The 18,602-nt window shown below is 51.8% G+C and overlaps 1 protein-coding gene across 3 annotated transcripts in view; it reads right to left on the bottom strand.

The window, feature by feature from the left end:
- sima (HIF-1 transcription factor component sima) overlaps positions 1-18,602 on the bottom strand; it is a 43,272-nt gene that overhangs the window by 4,303 nt on the left and 20,367 nt on the right. For all 3 annotated transcript variants that reach the window (XM_025303117.1, XM_025303118.1, XM_011154378.3), the window contains exons 8-13: positions 4,123-4,624; positions 3,320-3,578; positions 2,814-3,163; positions 2,479-2,717; positions 1,904-2,052; positions 1,007-1,722 (exon numbers count right to left, since the gene is read on the bottom strand). In XM_025303117.1, coding sequence (XP_025158902.1) covers positions 1,007-1,722; positions 1,904-2,052; positions 2,479-2,717; positions 2,814-3,163; positions 3,320-3,578; positions 4,123-4,624 — 2,215 coding nt within the window. The remainder of the gene's footprint in view (positions 1-1,006; positions 1,723-1,903; positions 2,053-2,478; positions 2,718-2,813; positions 3,164-3,319; positions 3,579-4,122; positions 4,625-18,602) is intronic.

Genomic DNA, 18,602 nt, shown 5'->3' on the forward strand with positions numbered 1-18,602 from the left:
AGTGGGAGGGAAACGAAACGCAGCTGGTCAGGTGATTCGATGCTCCATGTATTTTCCATAATATTCAATCAACAATTCCATATACTTTGCATTAGTGTACACAACGTGGCTCTAAAGTACGGCTCGTTTAACCCTACAATGCCAGACTTCGAGGCCCGGCGACAACAGCGGGCCCCGAATAACACCGCATATATCTCTCCGCGATCACGCATACAACCTGGGGAACCCTTATATATCGTGGTGCAACTCACCGGCCCTCTCACTCTCTAGCTCTCTCTTTCGCTACTCGTTAACGCCTCGTATCTTACTCCAGGCAATATGAAGGAAAGCGTAATTAACACGTCTAAACTATATCGCGCGTATATATGTCTCTCCTCTATCTAAGATTAACATCGAACACAGTGCGTTTTAGGATTAAACAATCGAGCGATACTAACTCGCTCCGTTCGTGTATTTCCTCTTTGTCTCGCAATTTGTAACCAACTCTCTCTCTCTCTCTCTCTCTCTCTCTCTCTCTCTCTCTCTCTCTCTCTCTCTCTCTCCCCCCTCCCTCTCCCCCACCCCCTTGTTTTTGTCTCAAACGTCCTCTCCCAAACAACCGCAGACCACCGATAAAGGCGACGCGAGAACATCGCTTCTGCGGATTTCGTTCAGACAGGGACACCCAGCCAAAATCGTCGCAGGGACGCGAATTCTTGGACCTTCGACTTCCGACCGGCGTAAATCGCAAATTCAAAGGAACGGGCGGAAGCACAACAAAAGAGAGAGAGAGAGAGAGAGAGAGAGAGAGGCGTCGCCTCGGAAAAATCGAGACAACGCTACGCGCGATCACGCTGTTTCTCCGCCGGATTTGCAAGCTCCCCAAGTCCGACGAGCGTGAAACGCACCAAGTGTCACGGCGAGAACGCCTCTCGTCGTTCCGAAGAACGCCATGGGGGCGTTCTCATATGCTCGCGATGCCCTTCGCCGATTTCGGCTTCACCAAGCAAACATATCCCGCACTCACGTCGCAGCCGGAAACCAGGAGATTCATTAGTACGCTGCTGCCGACGCCGCAGGTCGGGTTCCTCCGACTAGCGTCGATATTGTTCAAGCCGTTGAGACCGCCGTCTCTGTCGCGACCGTGGCCGTCATTGCCGCGTCGTTGTCCGCCTCCGCCTCCTCCTCCGCCGCGGTCTCCTTCCGACTCGGCGAAGGAGTCGATGATGCCGTCGAGGACGCGTATGCGCTCCGGCGAGTCGCGACTCAGTCCACCGATCCCACCGTTTGGCGGCAACGATGACGACGACGATGACGATGACGAGGATGGTGATAACGACGACGATGACGGCGACAACGACGATGACGACGACGAGGACGATAATAATGACGACGACGACAATGACGCGCCATTAACGTCGTTGGAAGTGCGCAACGAAGCGACGCCCGGCGTCTGTGAGACCAGACGACGCAGCAGCTGACTGCCGCAGCCGCCCCCGAGTCCCTGTTTCCTGCGGGCCGCTGTCGTCGACGGTCGTTGTAGCTGCAGCTGCTGCTGCCTCGTCAGCGCGGTATCTTCAGGCCGCACCCCGAGAACGACGTCTCGCCGCTCGAACGGCGAGCCCTCGCACTTGAGACGCTTGTGCTCACTCTCCAAGTCCGGGCAAGGCGCATGGATGCGCTTGCTAGGACGGTCAGCTCGTTCCTGGCTGGTGGACCACCGTCCGGACTCGAAAGCTGCATCTGTAAAGGCAAGGCAAGCCGTGCGCGGTACCGTTAACGTACTTTGTTACACCTCGCACAGTGTGCGTGTATGATCGTTACGCTGCAATCAAACTGCCGTGCGTGACGTTGCGAAACGGATTCATAGAAGTTTTACATGTCACAATGGAAGAGAAGATATCTCAGAGACTCGAGCGCTTACTCTTTCGCGGTATCTGCCCAAACACCTGCGCCGGGTTCACCAGGCCGCCGCCGTAGTCGTTGTACCGCCGTGACGCCGTCACTTGCTCTGTCCGCAGCAACTGCGCCAGGCTCGACTCGGAGCCGCGTTGCTCCCGATCATCAGACAACCTGTCGGGAAGGGAAACCTTGTGAAAAATGCGCACTCGTCAAGGAGAAACAAAGTGGCGCGTTCGTGTTTCGTCCGAAAACGTCTTGCAGAGAAACGTCGAGATAAAATTTGCGTGGAACGATTAGAAGAAACATTTTTTCGCAATGTTGTGCTTTGCTGAAGTATCTGGAGATGATACTTCAAGCAGACATCATTTTCCCAGATAAATAAGGAAAAGCATTTTCTGCTGTGATATCCTGCTGAGACTTCTGGAGGCATCTTTCAGTTACAAGTAGAAGCAATTGTTGTAAGGAAAAATTAAAAAAAGGAGCATTTTCTGTAGCATTGCGTTTTCGTCAAGGTTCCCGGAGTCATCTTTCAACTAGAAGTAGAACTAGATCTCAACAACTCTGTGTTTCTGTGTATAACCTTGTTGTCACATTTACCACTTGGAGGATCCTTTGTCGGAGGACTGTGACGAGCCCCACATGACCATTTCGTCGCTGATGAGTAATTCCAGAGCTTCGTCTTGATCGGACATCGGGATGTAGGGCGCCCTGAGGGCTAGCTCGTCATCCGCTATGCTGTCGCTGATGCCCAACATTAGCATCTCATCCTCGGAGAGCCCGTCGCCGCCGCTACCTCCAGTAGGGCTGCCCAGTGAGTCAACGCTGCGTTCGGGACTCTGAGACAAAGTGTCGCGCATCAATCACACGCCGATGCACCAAGGATATCGATAGGGACGAGATACAAGGAACAAATAACCATCCTCGTCACTCACCTGCCGGTACTTGGAGAGGCACGACGACACGGCGCTTGAGTCGATGCCGCAAGGACTCTCGGGCGAGTCACCGTACATGAAAGGATCACTGTCGGCCAGTCGATCAGTCCCGATTTTGGTCCTGGTGATGTTCACCAGGTCGGTGTCCTTGAGGGATTCGCCGAGGTCCGTGGCTGATCGCAATTCTGGTGCCAAGGCTCCGCCGGGGCTCAGCAGCTGGCAGTAGTTGTCGTTGCCGAGGATGAACTCGTCCAACATGTCTGATAAGAAAGGCGGATCCTCCAGAGGCACGCACACGTCGCCGGGTGTGGGCGCGAGGTGCGTCAGGTCCTCCGGCTCGTCCTTCAACACTGCAACACCAGAAGAGAAACGTGACTAAACGTGACAATTTCTCCGGATTATTTAACTTCTAAATGTCAATCCAAACTTTTATCGAAGCTTTCGCCTTGAAGGGCTTGATTTTAATTTCTTTTTCTCTTTTCTTGCGCGCTAAAGGAAACACGTACTGGTGAGACCCGGCTGATCCTCGCTGAATGTCAAGAAGCCCTTGTTCATGTCCTCGGTGCGAGGCGCGAAGATGCTCGCTGTGGCCGTCTGCGGCGATGGTCGACAGGACAGTTGTTGCTGTTGCTGCTGCTGCTGCTGCTGCTGCTGCTGCTCCTGTTGCTGTTGCGCGAGCGGCGCAAACAGGTGCCTCGTGACCGCCTGTGGGCGCTCTCTGCGTCCGGGACTATCTAAAGAATCACGCTCAATCGCCGGCTTACCCTGGAATGAAGAACCGTGCGCACGCACGTTCGTATGACGAATCTTCGATACATCCGGTCTGATAAATCTACCGAGAAAGATATCAATTGGATTTGCTGCCACGTGTAACGTGGCGGACAGAGAGCGTATCGACTGGAACCCTCGCTAGAGCTGACACATCTATAGCCGTAACGCGCGGATCAATTTTTTTTGTTGCAGTAATTAAACATCAAGACTGACAGCATCCAACAGATTTCGGTATCGCGGTAAAATCGAAATCTGATTCACTTAAATTTAAATTCAAACTGAGAACTTTGGGTTTAAATTTAAATTCAAGTCGGATCCGAATCTGTGCGTTTAGATTTCGATTGAACTTGAAATTCAATTCAATTCGAAATTGAACTTGGATGCAAAGTGAATTGATTTTCCAATTCACTCAAAAAACGGTAAATATGTCGGCGCAGCAAAAGCGATTCCTCGCCGAAACCAATGAAGACTATATAATTCCTCTCAAACATCTCACGATTCGTTCGCAGATTTGCGGAGCCGAGCAAACCATTGTCACCTGGAATATGAAGGGTGTGCTGGCAAGTGACGGTCGGCAGTCGTCCTCCTGCCGCTCGGTCGCTGCCGGCTCGTCGTTCTCCTTCCACGCTTTGATCGACTCCTCGAGGGACTCCTTGAGAGCTCGCACGCCGACGAAGGTCTTCTCGTCCTGGCCCGGCCTCGGGAGAGCCAGGTCCTTCCGCGAGCCGTCCTTGCAGCAGTCGTTGCCGTTGGACGAGCGTTGGAAGATCGAGGCTGTGACGGCGAGCGGTCTTGGACGATCTCGGCCGCTCTTCTTCGGCGGCGGCGCGTCGTCGTCTACGATCGCCGATCGTTCCGCAACGACCGCCGCTGGAACCGCCGCCTCGTCCTTCTTGTCGCCGTCACAGTCGTCCAAGAGAGTCGCGACCGAGTCCGATGGCACCAAGGCCGGCAATGGTCTCTTCGGCTTCACCAGGTCGGCGCTGTCGCGTCCGGCCAACTGACACTCGCTGTACACCTCATCCTCGTGCTCGATCCCACTGCAAGCAGAATCGCAAAGCCGCCTCGTGGATAACGTGCCCCTCTCTCTCTCTCTCTCTCTCTCTCTCTTCCTCTTCCAACGGCCTCACACTCCGGGACGCCGGAGTCAACTGGGGACTCGACGGCGCCGGAGGAGGTGGTGGATCGAGAAGCGAAGATTTGTCGAGCATGTTTCTCCGAGGAAATAATTCCAATTTTTTCTCTCGAAGCAATGCAGCCGTGAAACGGATATCCCGTTGGTATTTGACGCCCGTCGTGCATCGTCGGGCATCGCCGGCTCGGACGCGTTAACGGTGACTCTTATCTGACGTACGACAATCGGACGATACTGCGATATATTACGACAGACCGCGATACGAGGGCACGTTTATCACGAGCGAATCACGCGTGCACACACGCCGTAGCACGACATGAAGCTTCTCAGGCTCTCTCCCCCCCCCCTACCCTCTTTACCAATATTCGCGAAATATCACGCGTACGTGTGCGCGGTCGCGGTCGGAACCGGGCTCCGCGCTGATGCGTCTGGGTATGTCACAGCTGTGCCGTGACACAAATGTGGCGAGCTTCGAGAAAGCGCCAGAGAGACGGAGGAGAGCTTTCAAGTCCGACGGGAGAGTCGCCGAAGACCGACGACAGCCTTGCTTCACCAGCCGCCCTCGGCGCGATCGTTCGATCGACTCGTGTCACGCTCACCTGGGATGTGTGAAACTCGTCCTCTCTCTCTCTCTCTCTCTCTCTCTCTCTCTCTCTCTCTCTCTCTCTCTCTCTCTCTCGAACGAGCGCGACGACGGCGACGACGACGGAGACCGGTATCGCCACCGACTAGCTACCGAAGCCTGAGGATCGTTGATTGGAAGTCGACCGACCAGGACCAGGAGCGCCCCGAGAGCCGAGGTCGGTTCTCTCGTCGGAAAGAATCTAATCTCTCTTCCGCAATCAATCCCCGATTGATCCTCCGGCTGATGCGGGCCTGAACAGCCGACCGCATACGCACTACGCACTCTGCACACGCACCGCTCTCCGGACCGTCCAGCGTCCACCCGGACTCTCGTGCTCTCTGACGGCGGCGCATCATTGCCCTCGTGCAATCTCCTTCTCTCTTTCTCTCCCTCTTCTTCCCCTCCCTCTCTCTCTCTCTCTCTCTCTCTCTCTCTCTCTCTCTCTACCTCCGCTCTCGTCCGGGTCCTGACCCTCTCTCGCGAGAGCATGTCTCGTGATCTCTTTCTCTCCTCTGCCTTGCTCTCTCGCTCTTACACACTCGCTCGTTCTCTCGCTGAGCCCGAGACAGAAGCTCAGCGCGAGTAATCGCGAGAACGCGCTTATGTAATCGGCTGTCGCCAGTCAGCGGCTTTTTCCGCACGTCACGCGCGCCTCCACGTCGCGGCCGATTTTCCGCGGCTCTGTTTCGGAAAATCGACCGAGGCCGACCGGTGAGCCGCTGGTCTCGAAGATACTTCGAGTCTTGTCTGGTGGGGTGGAACACGACGGACGGGCTCGTTCTTCCGTAATTTGCCCCAGACGAGGGCGAAGCGGGTTATGTGTTCCGATGGCCTTGTCTGTAACTTCGGAAAAATGTCCAGTTCCTTCCTGCCCAATTCGCACTCTCTTTCTCTTCCCCCTCGAGCACACCTGGCTGGTCGCGGCCGGTACGCGTCGGTGAATCGTATTGCGTCGCTCGACGCAAGATCGACGCACCTTTTCGTCTCTTGCGCCACGCTGCATCGCGCGAGCAACGTCGTTATCACCGAGGCGCGAAGTCGCGCCAGCGTCGATTCGTCATCAACGTGCGCGATCGATCGATAGAGCGTTCTTTTAATGGTTCTCCGTGACCTTCCCGGGCCTTGTCCTCCTCAGCTAATCTATAAACTTCTCGGGGCGAAATTTCTCTCGTCGAGCGCAAGACGAGCGGAAGGAAATCCACTCGAGCGGATTTTTGCTTTATTCCAAATTAAATGCCTAAATCGGATCTATTCCTGCGATACTACTGGCCACGGAAACGGTTTGAACACTTTCTCCCCCGATGCGCAGTTCGAAGCGTAAGTTGGTGTCCGATGTGAGAGAGAACTTAATTTCTGGGAATTTTTCAGAAACATGTTCCCTCCCCCTCCCCCTCCGCCCGTGAACCATCATCGGTCGCCTTGCGAACTGCGCAAGAGAAGATGTTCAAAAGCGACTTGAGAGCCAGTGTATTGTATGTCGGAGACTCATTCTTCAATTTCGGGTGAAGGTCCTCGCTCGGCGACTCGGAGCGGAGAATCCACTCTATACGAGCGAATAGTTCGCTGGCATTCGAGCGACTCGACTGTCAACGTGCTTTTCGAATGGAATTCTGGTGGAAGGGACTTGGAGAGCACGAAACGACCGGCGAAAGATATCGCGCCGGCGTGTGATCGCGCGTTCGATCACTCACGATCTCTCTCTCTCTCTCTCTCTCTCTCTCTCTCTCCCCCCCTCTCTTTCTCTCCTATCTACGATGTGACACACACAGCTTACATCAAGAGCCGATTACGCCCTTTATTACGATATTCCTCCGATCACACGGAGTATAGTTTCGCGGCCTTAACCCCGTAGATAACCTTCGTGTATAAATACATCGAGTCAAACAACACAACGAGTCCGCTTGCACTCTTTTAACCCTTTTGGTCCTCGTGACGCGCGCGCGAGCTTTGAATATTTCTCCCGCTCACTCGGTCGAGATTTTTCCCGATATGAGCGATCGAGTGTATTGTGCAAATCAGCGGACAGTATACAGAAGGAGAGAGAGAGAGAGAGAGAGAGAGAGAGAGAGAGAGAGAGAGAGAGAAAGAGAGAGAGAGAGATAGGGGGAGAGAGAAGAGGACGAAAATCTAACGAAATGCACACATTGCATACGTTCAGCAGAAAGAGCTGTTTTACAGCTGTTGTAAAACCCGTTAATCTAATTGGCGTGTGCTCTTAAATTTGGTTAAATCCAAAAGCACGCGCCAATCATGAGATTCATGAGTTTCACAATAGTTGCAACGCAGCTTTTTTTTTATTGTTTCGATCCATCGAGCGAGACGATTGAAGAAGTCGAGAAGCAGGAGCGGACGCGACGTCGCAGCACGATGGAGGAGCTGCCACACTAGGAAAAATGTATTGTTGCGGGGACCAAAATTTTGTTGTAACAACAAAATAATTTGGTTAAAATGTGCCCAACAAAACTGTTTAGTTCCTGCAAACAAATATCTTGTTTGATTGCGATTTATTCGTATAACGTAATACTTTTTTGTTACAGCAAACCAAAAAGCTTTAACTATATGAATTTTGTTAAAAGTACTATAATTCTTTCTTAATATATAAAATCGTAATTTTAGCGCACAGAGAGACAAAACAGTATCCATTGGGCATTGAGTTTATGTAAAATAATATTTCGTTATTATGTAATTTTTCTGGATAAAATAACTGAAATGCTTAATTTTTGTATATAAAGTCTAAGAACAAAATCATATCTGGTCCAGAGAACAAAGCAGAAAAATATATTCAGTTGAGAGACAGCTAAATATTTTGTTATATAAAACAAGATATTTGGCTGCTATTAAAGAATGCCTCAGCTAAAAACAGTTTTCAGTCAGAGATACTGAATTTTGTTTCCTAGCGCAGTCAGGCGACTCGTCGACGGTCGAGGTGTGTCACACACGTGCGCGCGTGTACGGGCCGATTTTGCGGATTTGTTGGTGCCGACGTTCTCGCCGACGCGGCGATTCGCCGCGGATGCACGCACACGGATCTACGCGGAGCGAGCTAAGTGCCTTTAACCGGTCGCAACGGCTCGGTAATTGCCGCAAATTGACCAGCGGACCCCAAACGCACGCGCGAGAACGCCGAACCTGCGCTTGTCGTGTGCTCGCGCGTTCGTCCGGAGGACGAGCGAGCGTGCGGATGTACTGCGACGCGGAAAGAAAATTCCGTGACAATATTAGCCGGTCGTAAAACGCGCTCGAGAGCGGGCACGTAATGCGGTAATTGTCGAGTCTGCCCCACCCACCTTGAGGAGTACCCACCCCTCCCCACAGGGGATACATTGGCGTAACGATCGGCGCGATTGCCGGCGAAGAGGCTCGCCGAGGAGGAGCGCGGAAGAAGATCATCGAAGCTCGAAAGCGCAGGGGGGATAAAACCGCGCGAGAAGTACCGCTATCACGCACACGGAAAAGCGCATCTTCCCCGAGAACACTCTTCGCCGGGTGGCGCCGATGTCGCGCGAGGAAGAAGCGGCGAGTTTGGAGAAAAACGCCTCGATGAAATATTGTCACACGACTGGTAAATGTGATCGATTAGCCTCAGAGCCGCCAAGCGTCGGGCCTGCAATTTCGTGTAAAAATAACTCCAATTTATATAACGACGCGTGGTGCACTTCCGACCGTCGCTCGCTGAATGAAGCCAAGAGAGAGAGAGAGAGAGAGAGAGAGAGAGAGAGAGAGAGAGAGAGAGAGAGAGAGAGAGAGAGAGAGAGAGAGAGTGTGTGACGAACAAAGAGACACCTTCGCAACCTTGCCGACGCGCTTCCTATCGGAAGCGACCGGCAGGGGAATCTTAGCCGGTAGTTGCAGCGTCAGGGGAGGCTGAGAACGGAAAGTCGAACGGGGATGGACGAGTTTCGAGGAGAGGTCCCATCGTCGGTCCCACGTGCTCATTTGCGCAAGCGAGCCACCGGCGCGGCGGCGGCGGCCGGTGGAGTCGCTCGGCCGTCACTCTATTTTTAACCGCGATATAGCCGTAGAGCGCGTATGTAAGCCGCACCTAACTCAACCCGATCCTCCATCTCGACCCGAGCAATCGGGTCGTGGCCGAGAGGAGCTGGCAGTGCCAAGGATTCGCGCGGGGGTGTGTGAAACTCGCGAGCGATTGTTGTGATCGCGCAGTCGAAATGGCTTTGCCAGCTCTCTCTCTCTCTCTCTCTCTCTCTCTTTCTCTCTCTCTCTCTCTCTCCCTCTCCCGAGGTCGATGGCGTGATGCTCCTCTCCGAGCGAGTCCCTCGCTGAAAGCGAGCGCGAATACACCGCCGAAGCGACGGCGAAAATAGCGCCACTCGAGATCACCGGAGTGAATCCGACACGCCTTGGACTGGATTTTCCTCCGCGCCGTTTCGAACGCTTCGATCGACCGGTTTAAACTTCGTCCAGCGTGTGAAGTTCAAGCTGGACTCCGAAGAAAGCCAGCTTGAAGTCACGGGACCACTGCTCGATCTCGAGCGCGAATGTTCGCTCGGCGCATTGGACAACTCGAATGACAACTCGCTCTCTCTGTTGATTTCATTGAGCGCGCTCTTCCAGCGGGAAATCGCTCGAGGGAATTTTGGAATCTTGCGTTTCTCGCCTGCCACGCTCGCTGCTTCTACGCGTGCGTCGAGTGTCTAATTACTGATATTCCTTAAACCATTAATGCCGGTTGGGACAGAAATTTCGCGTGATTACAATGTTATGAATTTTTATGAAAATGCTCGAAAATTTTAATCCAAAGTACATTACTAGGGATTTTCGAGGTCGCTCTTTCCGAATCCGCTACGAAAATCATAAAAAAATGAGTGTTTGTATTGATTTGTAACGATTTCTTTTTTCCAAAAATGCGATATTTTCTCGTCAGTTTCTTTTTAAACAATGGATTTCATATTGATAAAAATATTGAATATTACTGAAAAGTACTCCAATCGTGTCTTCGAGACTTGTTATTTCAAAAATACATATCTGGACGTAAAATTTTCTGTACTGTTCAAATCTGTAATAAAAAATACAAATTTTGCACCAAAAAATCAACGTTGGGCCCCGTTAGGCCCAAAAAGTACATCGGACCCAAATTTGGGGCCTACCACGTGAAAGAACTCGATCAACAGGACAACTTTTATTTTGGATAATTTTTCATAAAAATGCACTCATAACGAGTTCGATTCGACCGAGTTCCCGGCGATGGATCCGGCGATATCTATGGTGATACATGCATATGGTCGCCATATTGAAATTACTAAATTGCAAAAAATTCCAGAATCGCATATATTTTAAGTATAAATCTCGAGGACACGATTGGAGTACTTTTCAGTAATATTCCACATTTTTATCGAGATGAAATCCATGATTTAAAAAAAAATTGACGAGAAAAAAAATCGCATTTTTTGGAAAAAAACCGTTACAAATCAATACAAACACTCATTTTTTACGATTCTCGCAGCGGATTCGGAAAGAGCGACCTTGAAAACCCTTAGTAATGTGCTTTGGATTAAAATTTTCGAGCATTTTCATGAAAATTCATAACATTGAAATCAACGCGAAACTTCTGTCCCAGCCGGCATTAATGGGTTAATGAATCTTCCACCTCGACGATCGACTGCCGGACGCCAAACGCGGCCATGACGAGCTTAGACGAGCTTAGACGGGCGAGACCTCGAGGAGAGTCTTCGGATCACCCGTGACAGCTAAAAATCTCGGTCGCACCGCGACGGAACTGCTCTGGGATTATTTCGCTCGCGATATGGGGAGAGGATACGCGCGGACGAATAAATCATCGAGGCTCGGCCGAAATCGCGGTTTAGCGCTGAATTGCGCGAGGCGACAGACCAGAAGAGTCCCGCTTACGTATCCGCGACATGTTTACGAGCGTTTTGTTTACCTGCATGATCTCTCTGTCTCTCTTTCCCGTGTGTGTGTGTGTGTGCATAACCTCTCGCGGATCGCTACTGCAAACGGCTATGTCGGATATACTTTTAATTCTTGGACGCGTCCCACTGCCAGCGCAAGATTTAGCACGCGCGTTAGCGAACCTGTTAGCGATCGCTCTCCCGCGGTTTACTCGCTTGTAGACTTATGCACTTGTTGCACATTGGCGGCTCGCACGCGGGGACGGAGCGAGCCGTGCCAGGCCCAAGCACCACGAGTACCCGAGAAGCGTCTTAGGCCCGGTTGTCCCAACCTCTTGCTGAGTTAACTGATGGTTAACATCCGTATCCATAGTCCTTCCTTGAGAAATTAAGATTCCTTATTCCTCATTTTATTTTACATTTCGGAAACCTTCCTTGAGCCAAACCAAAGAGCCTTACTGGCTCCCTCATCTCAAAGGAAGTCACGAGCTTCCTTGAGGAGAAAATGTTACCTTAAATCTGTTCGTTTCCGCTGCTCTTCTGAACTAATGCACAAAAAAGTGCAAGAAGTTTTTAGCACATGATGCGCAGAATAAACTAAACATAGCCTGCAACATTTACTTTTGTCCCATTACAATTTATTTGTGATGTCGCGCTTTCAAACTGAAAGTATATAAAGGAAAAAAAGGATAATGGACAACGAATTTTTAAATGATTCTGACGAAGAATTTCCTTTTTTTTTTCGATAACCTCCTCAGCGATAAGCTGCGCCAGGAGCATTCGCTCCTCTTGCTCCGTATAATGTACGCTTTATTTTTATCCATATTGCGATATGCATTGCTAAACTGATGTTAGGTTATAGCTGCGTTTCAATATTCACTGCTAGCACTAAAAATCTATAGCTTGTGTCACGTATATTATAGAGTTTCAGTACTGACAGTGAATATATCGGAGCGCAGCCTTCCTTCCTTCCTTCCTTCCTTCCTTCCTCTTGAAGGAAGACTCGAGATCCATTTATGAAATAAGGTGGCCTTGGAGATTCAAAGAATCCTTCATCAAGGCTTCTTCCATCCTTAAGATAAGGAAGGACTACGAATACGGGTATAAATCACATGTTTATCTTTATTTTCCTTTAATTTAGACGAAGACAGACAATACGACTGAACACTATCAGTTAACTTACCAAGGAGTTGGAACAACCGGAATCCTCAAACGTGAAAGACGCTCAAGTGATGTCCGAAAAAGCAGGGCGTCTCGCGTGAAAAGGCAATTTTACGTGTAATTTATTGCAGATGCACGTAAATCAGATCTGCACGTTGGCTCGTCACGTCATTTCACCAAATCTCGATTTTCATCAAGCCCTGCGCCGTCAAGTTACTTAATCTCAAGGCTCCCGGGCGTCTTGAAGACGTCTTTTGGACGCTCGTGTCAACCGGCAACGCATTGGCGAAACGAAGCGACGCTCCTCGTGAAGCGCGCATCCTGCGAGAAGAAGTCTCCCGCACACGCGCGCGGTTTCTATTTCGCAGCAAACATCTCGAGCAATAACGACCGCTCCGAAAAATCCAAATACTTCTCGAGAGCATCGACGAGCGCGATAGCGAGCAGCGCTTATCTCACGAAGAATGCTCGAGGCATCGCCACTGCTGTCGCCGCTGCACTGCCGAGGGTTATATAACGACGTGAACTTCGATAACGAGCGCTCGCTACGTCGAGAATTGTTCGATAGACAGCGCGATTTCGCACGCACACGCACATATGTACACACGAGAGAAAGACGAGCGTCATAAGTCAAACACCCGAGCTTTATTTATCGTCATATTGTGATACTTTTCTTTTTTCCGAGGACGGCTCTTTTCTCTCTCTCTCTCTCTCTCTCTCTCTCTCTCTCTCTCTCTCTCTCTCTGTCTCGCTCGACTTTTATCGTAGCTGAACGCTATCTCTCACTTAGCCTCTCGAGCTAATCGTCGTTTCTTTTCCGTGCGCGCGCACGTTGTAAATAATAATCCTCGCGACACACTGCGCGGTCGCGTCGTCGTAAATCCGTGAGACAATTGACGCGCGAGCGTGTCACATCTTTCTCACCTGGAGAATCGCAGAGAGCCGCGTGACAACGTCGATCCTTGCTCATTAACGCGCGCGAGATTCGTTACCGTCGACTTTCCTGCCGCCGTTCCGGCCGACTGCACTCGGACATACGTCGCGACTTTTATTATGCACAAACACAGCTCGCACGCATTGTTCGCGCATTGCGCGACGCGCGCTGTCCGGCCGCGGAAAAGGCGATAATCCGTCCGTTATTATTAGTCGTTGGGTCTAACTTTAGAAGTGCAAAGAACCGCGGGGATCCGCGATGCGACAACGATCGACCGCGTGTGCGTCCGCCGGAGAGACTCTCCGGAGAGGGTGTGCATCAAGCGGGCCGAGAGGAGGTGGAGGACCGAGAGAAAGAGAAAGAGAAAGAGAAAGAGAGAGAGAGGGAGGCCAGAGTATCCGCAGCAGGTGAGTATCCTCGCGAATGATTGCGCAATCGGGACCGCGGCACGCGGAATTCGCGGACGGGCTGCCAGCGCGTGAGCGCGACGTGGAATTCGGCCAAGAGTCCAAGTCACGAGGGTCGATTCTGTTATTAAATCGACAACGACGACGGGCGAGAAGACGGGGGGGGGGACTCTCCTGCCCCGAAAACACGGCCGCACGCTGTGACGTCCAGCCGCTGCACACGTGCGAACGCGATCGAACGCTTGAGAAATCGCCGGCGGACTACTCCCGTCGCGAGCGATCCCCCCCGGACACGTCCGGGCTTTCGATCGATCATCGCGCGCGTCGGCTGCACTCTCTTTCTCTCTCACTCTCATCCTCACGATGTGAGGATTGCGTTCCCGAAGACTCACGCCGGCGTTTCGATCCTTGACCATCCTCTTGAGTCCTCGCGGACTTTGGGACCCGCGAGGGCCGGCGGAGACGCCATCGAGTCTCGCGCCTTCGCGAGACTCGATGATCCGTGAATCCGCGGGCTCTCGGATCATTGAGAGGGTTCAGGTCTCTCTCTTTCTCTCTCTCTCTCTCTCTCTGGCTGTCAAGACAAAAAAATACTCGCCGTGCCGCGACTGAAGACTTGGCCGGTCGAGCGAATCTATAACGAATCGTCTAAATCAGAGAGCTACTTAAGATTAGCGTGCGATTGTACCTAATGATCTGATATTATAGCCCGGCAAGGGCAGCGAGGACGATTCTTCAGCAAAACCAATGGAGAGAAGCTATGGTTTTCAGCTATGGACTGTCTGGCGAATCAACCGGTCCATTTTCTTTTCCCACCGGATTGCGGCTCTCCCGAATCCTCTCTCCCGTCACGCTCGACGCGAGGCGACGATCGCGGGGTGTGAACGGCCGCGAGCACGCGTCGTCGCGTTCGAACTTTTATCAGGCCGACACGAACCTTTCGAACGCGGCAACGGACTGAAAAGCACTGCCAAGTTTCGTCGTGGCACGGCCGGTTGCAGTCGCGGCGAGCCGCGATGCACTTGCCGCACTGAGCGTTCGCGTCGCGCTCTCCTCTCTGCCGCCTCTCTCTCTCTCTCTCTCTCTCTCTCTCTCTCTCTCTCTCTCTCTCTCTCTCTCTCTCTCTTTCTCTCTCTCTCTCGTCATTCAGGCACTCGATTTGCAAACCGCGGCTTCGCGCTCAAGGAAGTCGCCGGAGCGTGCGAGTTTCGCTTATACGCGTTACGCTCCAGTCGGCTGATTTGCACGTTAAACAGTTTGCAGAATGTGTAGGCGATCAAAGATCAAACTCATGCCTGCTCAGGTAGGTAAACAGCTGGATGGATGTTTTTATTGTCGTTCTAGAGCATTTTTTCTAAGGACGTTACCGCTAAGGCTGTAGAATCCTTGAAATAGTCAAGAGTACAAAAGAATAAAGAGTGAGAGAGGAAGAAGAAAGTGGTGTAAATCAATATGAACACGCGGTACAAAATGACAGGTTGACGTAGAAAAAGAAAAAGAAAAGAAAAAGTGTAAATTTATCGTAGATCCCGTAGAGGCATTTCCGTCGGAACTCCTTTGTTGTTTGCGAAAATTGTAAAACACAAAGGCATACCCCGTTCGTTACTTTCAGCGCAGAACTCGAGGAATCCGTCGAACTCGGCCGGAATCTACCTTGTATCTACCATATTCGCATATCAGGAATGTAAATATTCAAACGTACGGCCGAAGCCGTGATTACGATTTCGCATGTGAGCGCCAAACGATTTAGCCGTTATCGAAATTATGACTTCTCGAAATCGTGGGACGTGAAAAGTTCGCGCGCGCCGACGGCTTGTTGAATGAGAAAAAACGAACACGAGACCGTTAAATATACTTTTCAGACGCAAAAGCGATTCCCGCCTCGCCCCTCTGCTTCCGATCGTTCGTTCGATGGCGTCGCTAATTTCGGTCGCGCGAAATTGTCGCCACTTCCTTCTTCGGTTACGCGCACACACACACACACACACACACACACACACGGCCAACCATCCCTCGTATCTACTTTCCTCACCTGCGCCCATATATCTCAAGCCATCGCGCGTGATCCGCCACGTGGAGGACTGATGGAAAAAGCCTTTATGGCGGTGAGCGAATTTAAAAATATATACGGCGCCGTCTCGCGCGCCGATTTTAATTGAGCGCGTCGCACGGCCCTCCGAATTGAACGACGACACGCGCGCTCGTCACTCCTCATTGTCTCGGCCACTATCTTCATATTCTCGAGTATACTCGAGTCTCTCTCTCATTGCCTCTCAGATCGCAGGATTCATGATATCGCTCGGGATCGCCGATTGTCGCGCACGCGAGAAAAATACCATCGCGACGAATGCGAACGCGAACGCTCGGTAGGTCGATCGATCGACGAGAGCAGGCAGACCGTTTCGAATCGATTTCACCGCCTGTCGTCTCGTGGTCGTTGTTGTGCCGTACGAAAGTGATCTCTTATGCAATCGATCCGCTTAAGCTCTCAAGGTCTCTCGAGCCTTCGCGCGCTCGATGTTGCACGGTCAACGCATCCCGATATGTCGAGAGACGTATGCGAATTGATAAAGGCGTCGGCCAAGAATAATTCGTCGCTGAACAAACGCGACGTGTCTAAGGACCTAAGGACACGCATAGACACAACACACTCGACAAATTGTATCACTCATAGATATTATTAAGCAGAGAATCGATAGCACAGCAGAGGCCGGCTCGAATTGGCGCAAAGGGACCGTTATCGGCCATGCGTTTTCTGTTTATGTGTGTCGAGAGAAATGGTGGACGAGAAGTCGCCAGAAAAGTGTCCCTCCTTTCGAGGCACACCGGGGGACTTTTGCCCGAGTTTCACCAAAGTTCGGGGAGAGACATTGCAAGAATTAGAAAAATATTGACATTAGAAGTCAATACCGAAAAAAATATAAATTAATACCAGGAATTAATATTAAATACTACTAAAGTGGGAAGAAAGTTTGATTCAACGACAGCTCTGAAGCCGAGCTTTCGCAAAATCTCGAAATTTCTGTTAACTCGCCCTAGTCTGCCTTATTATTAGAGTACTTCTTTCCAATGTTAACTGATACATTTCGCGTTACATGGGTGGTGTATTGTGAACGTCAGTTGGACGATTAGCGCGAAACGCAATGAGATGAAGCTGTTAGCTGTCGATAGCGCGAGCGGCAAAACGGGACGCGATCGACTCGCGAGGTCATTCGCGTAACCAGGTCGAGATCAAAAGCGTGTTGCAGCCACGACGGCGACGTCGACGTTAAGGACGTGAATTATTTTGAGAGAGAGAGAGAGAGAGAGAGAGAGAGAGAAAGAGTAGCATGTGGTCGCTACACTCGTGACGTCCACTCTGTGTGATCTGAATGCAAATCCTCTCTCCCACCCTTCTTCGTCCGCAAGAGCGCTTCTAAAGAGGATCACGATTCACCGAGGATATGAATTATCGCTGAAAAAGCTGTCGCTTCGTTATTCCGACGGCGATATAGCGAGCGATGAAACACGCAGCGCCGCGTAGGAGCGAGCTGATAAACGGGTGTTTCGAGTCTCACGATCGAAATTTTCACCCGCTCTTCTAGCGCGCGCGTGAGATAAAAGTAAAGAAAAAAAAAAAAAAAGAAATACCGTGCACGTATCCCTACCTCCAGAGACCCGAATAACTTTTTTTTATCTATGCTCGGTACACACAAATCGAAATAATTTCTTATCGCGCATCATCGATAGCCTATCGCGAAGAAAAACACCGAGCCGACATCGAGGAGCACGAGGCGACTCCGTGCTGCGGCCTTATCGGCCTACACCCTTTGCCTCACACAAGAGTATTCTTCGCGAGGAAGAACCAACCAAGAAGAAGCAACGACTCGATTTCGTTACAATTTCGTTACAAGATGATCTACCCCGAACATCCATCGCGATCTCGACACTTGGAAGATCGGCACGAGCGACCAGTAACGACCGAGGCCAGTCGAAAGCGAAGGCTCTTCCTTCCCTCCCCCCTGTGGCTGCGACGGAAACGCGAGATGCCCTCTCGCTCCTTTCTCACGACGTAATTACTTCTTCACGATGTAATCAAGCTGGCTAACATCGGTGTAACAGGAGACGCACTGATTGTATAATCAGCGTAAAACTCGAGCAAATTGAGCAACGCGATATGACACGGCGCAACGCGACGCGGCCTCACTCCGTCCTTCCGTCTGGCCGTCGAACGGGAAGTCGCGGTTTCACGCGTACTGCCTTTCAAAGGCGATCTCCAGCGAGCTCCTCGCGATGAAGCCGGTCCCCGATGCCACGAACGGAAGATATCTCATTTCGCGGCCGCCCGCCGAGAGTCATAACAGGCGCGTCAACGCGTCAGATCGCATCCTCGTGCCGACGCCGCTCGGAGCAGCTCCAGTCGACTTCCGACTTGTTGTAGCCCCCCTCCCCTCCCCTCCCCCATCGGAAGGGGCGAGGAAATTCCAGCAAAGAGCGCCGGCGAAGATATCGTCGAATCGCGCATCGGTCGCGAAATCAAGAGGAATCGACAACTCGACGACCAAGATCGCGCCCTTCGCTCACCTCGCCCGCCGAGTCCCTCCAGGTCGTACTTACGACAGCACCAACCACCCTCCCGGAGGACGTCGCGCGCGGGGGTTGCACGCGTCGGCTTCCACCGACTTCCGAGCCTGCGCGGCGGAACACTTTCGCTTCTCGAAGCCGCTCTCGCTTTCGTTCGACTAGCTGGCTAGCTCTAGCTACGGGCTCGACGACGGCCACGACGCGGCGGAGGCGCGCACGCGAGTATCGACGAGAGACGGAGAGCAGCGGAGAGCAGCGTCCGCGACGCGACGCAATGCGAGACAAGAGCTCGCGCAAGCGCCGCGCCTCGGGGACGAGAAGCG

Source organism: Harpegnathos saltator, unplaced genomic scaffold (assembly GCF_003227715.2).
Source record: "Harpegnathos saltator strain DR-91 unplaced genomic scaffold, Hsal_v8.6 scaffold53, whole genome shotgun sequence".
NCBI classification, from domain to species: Eukaryota; Metazoa; Arthropoda; class Insecta; order Hymenoptera; family Formicidae; genus Harpegnathos; species Harpegnathos saltator.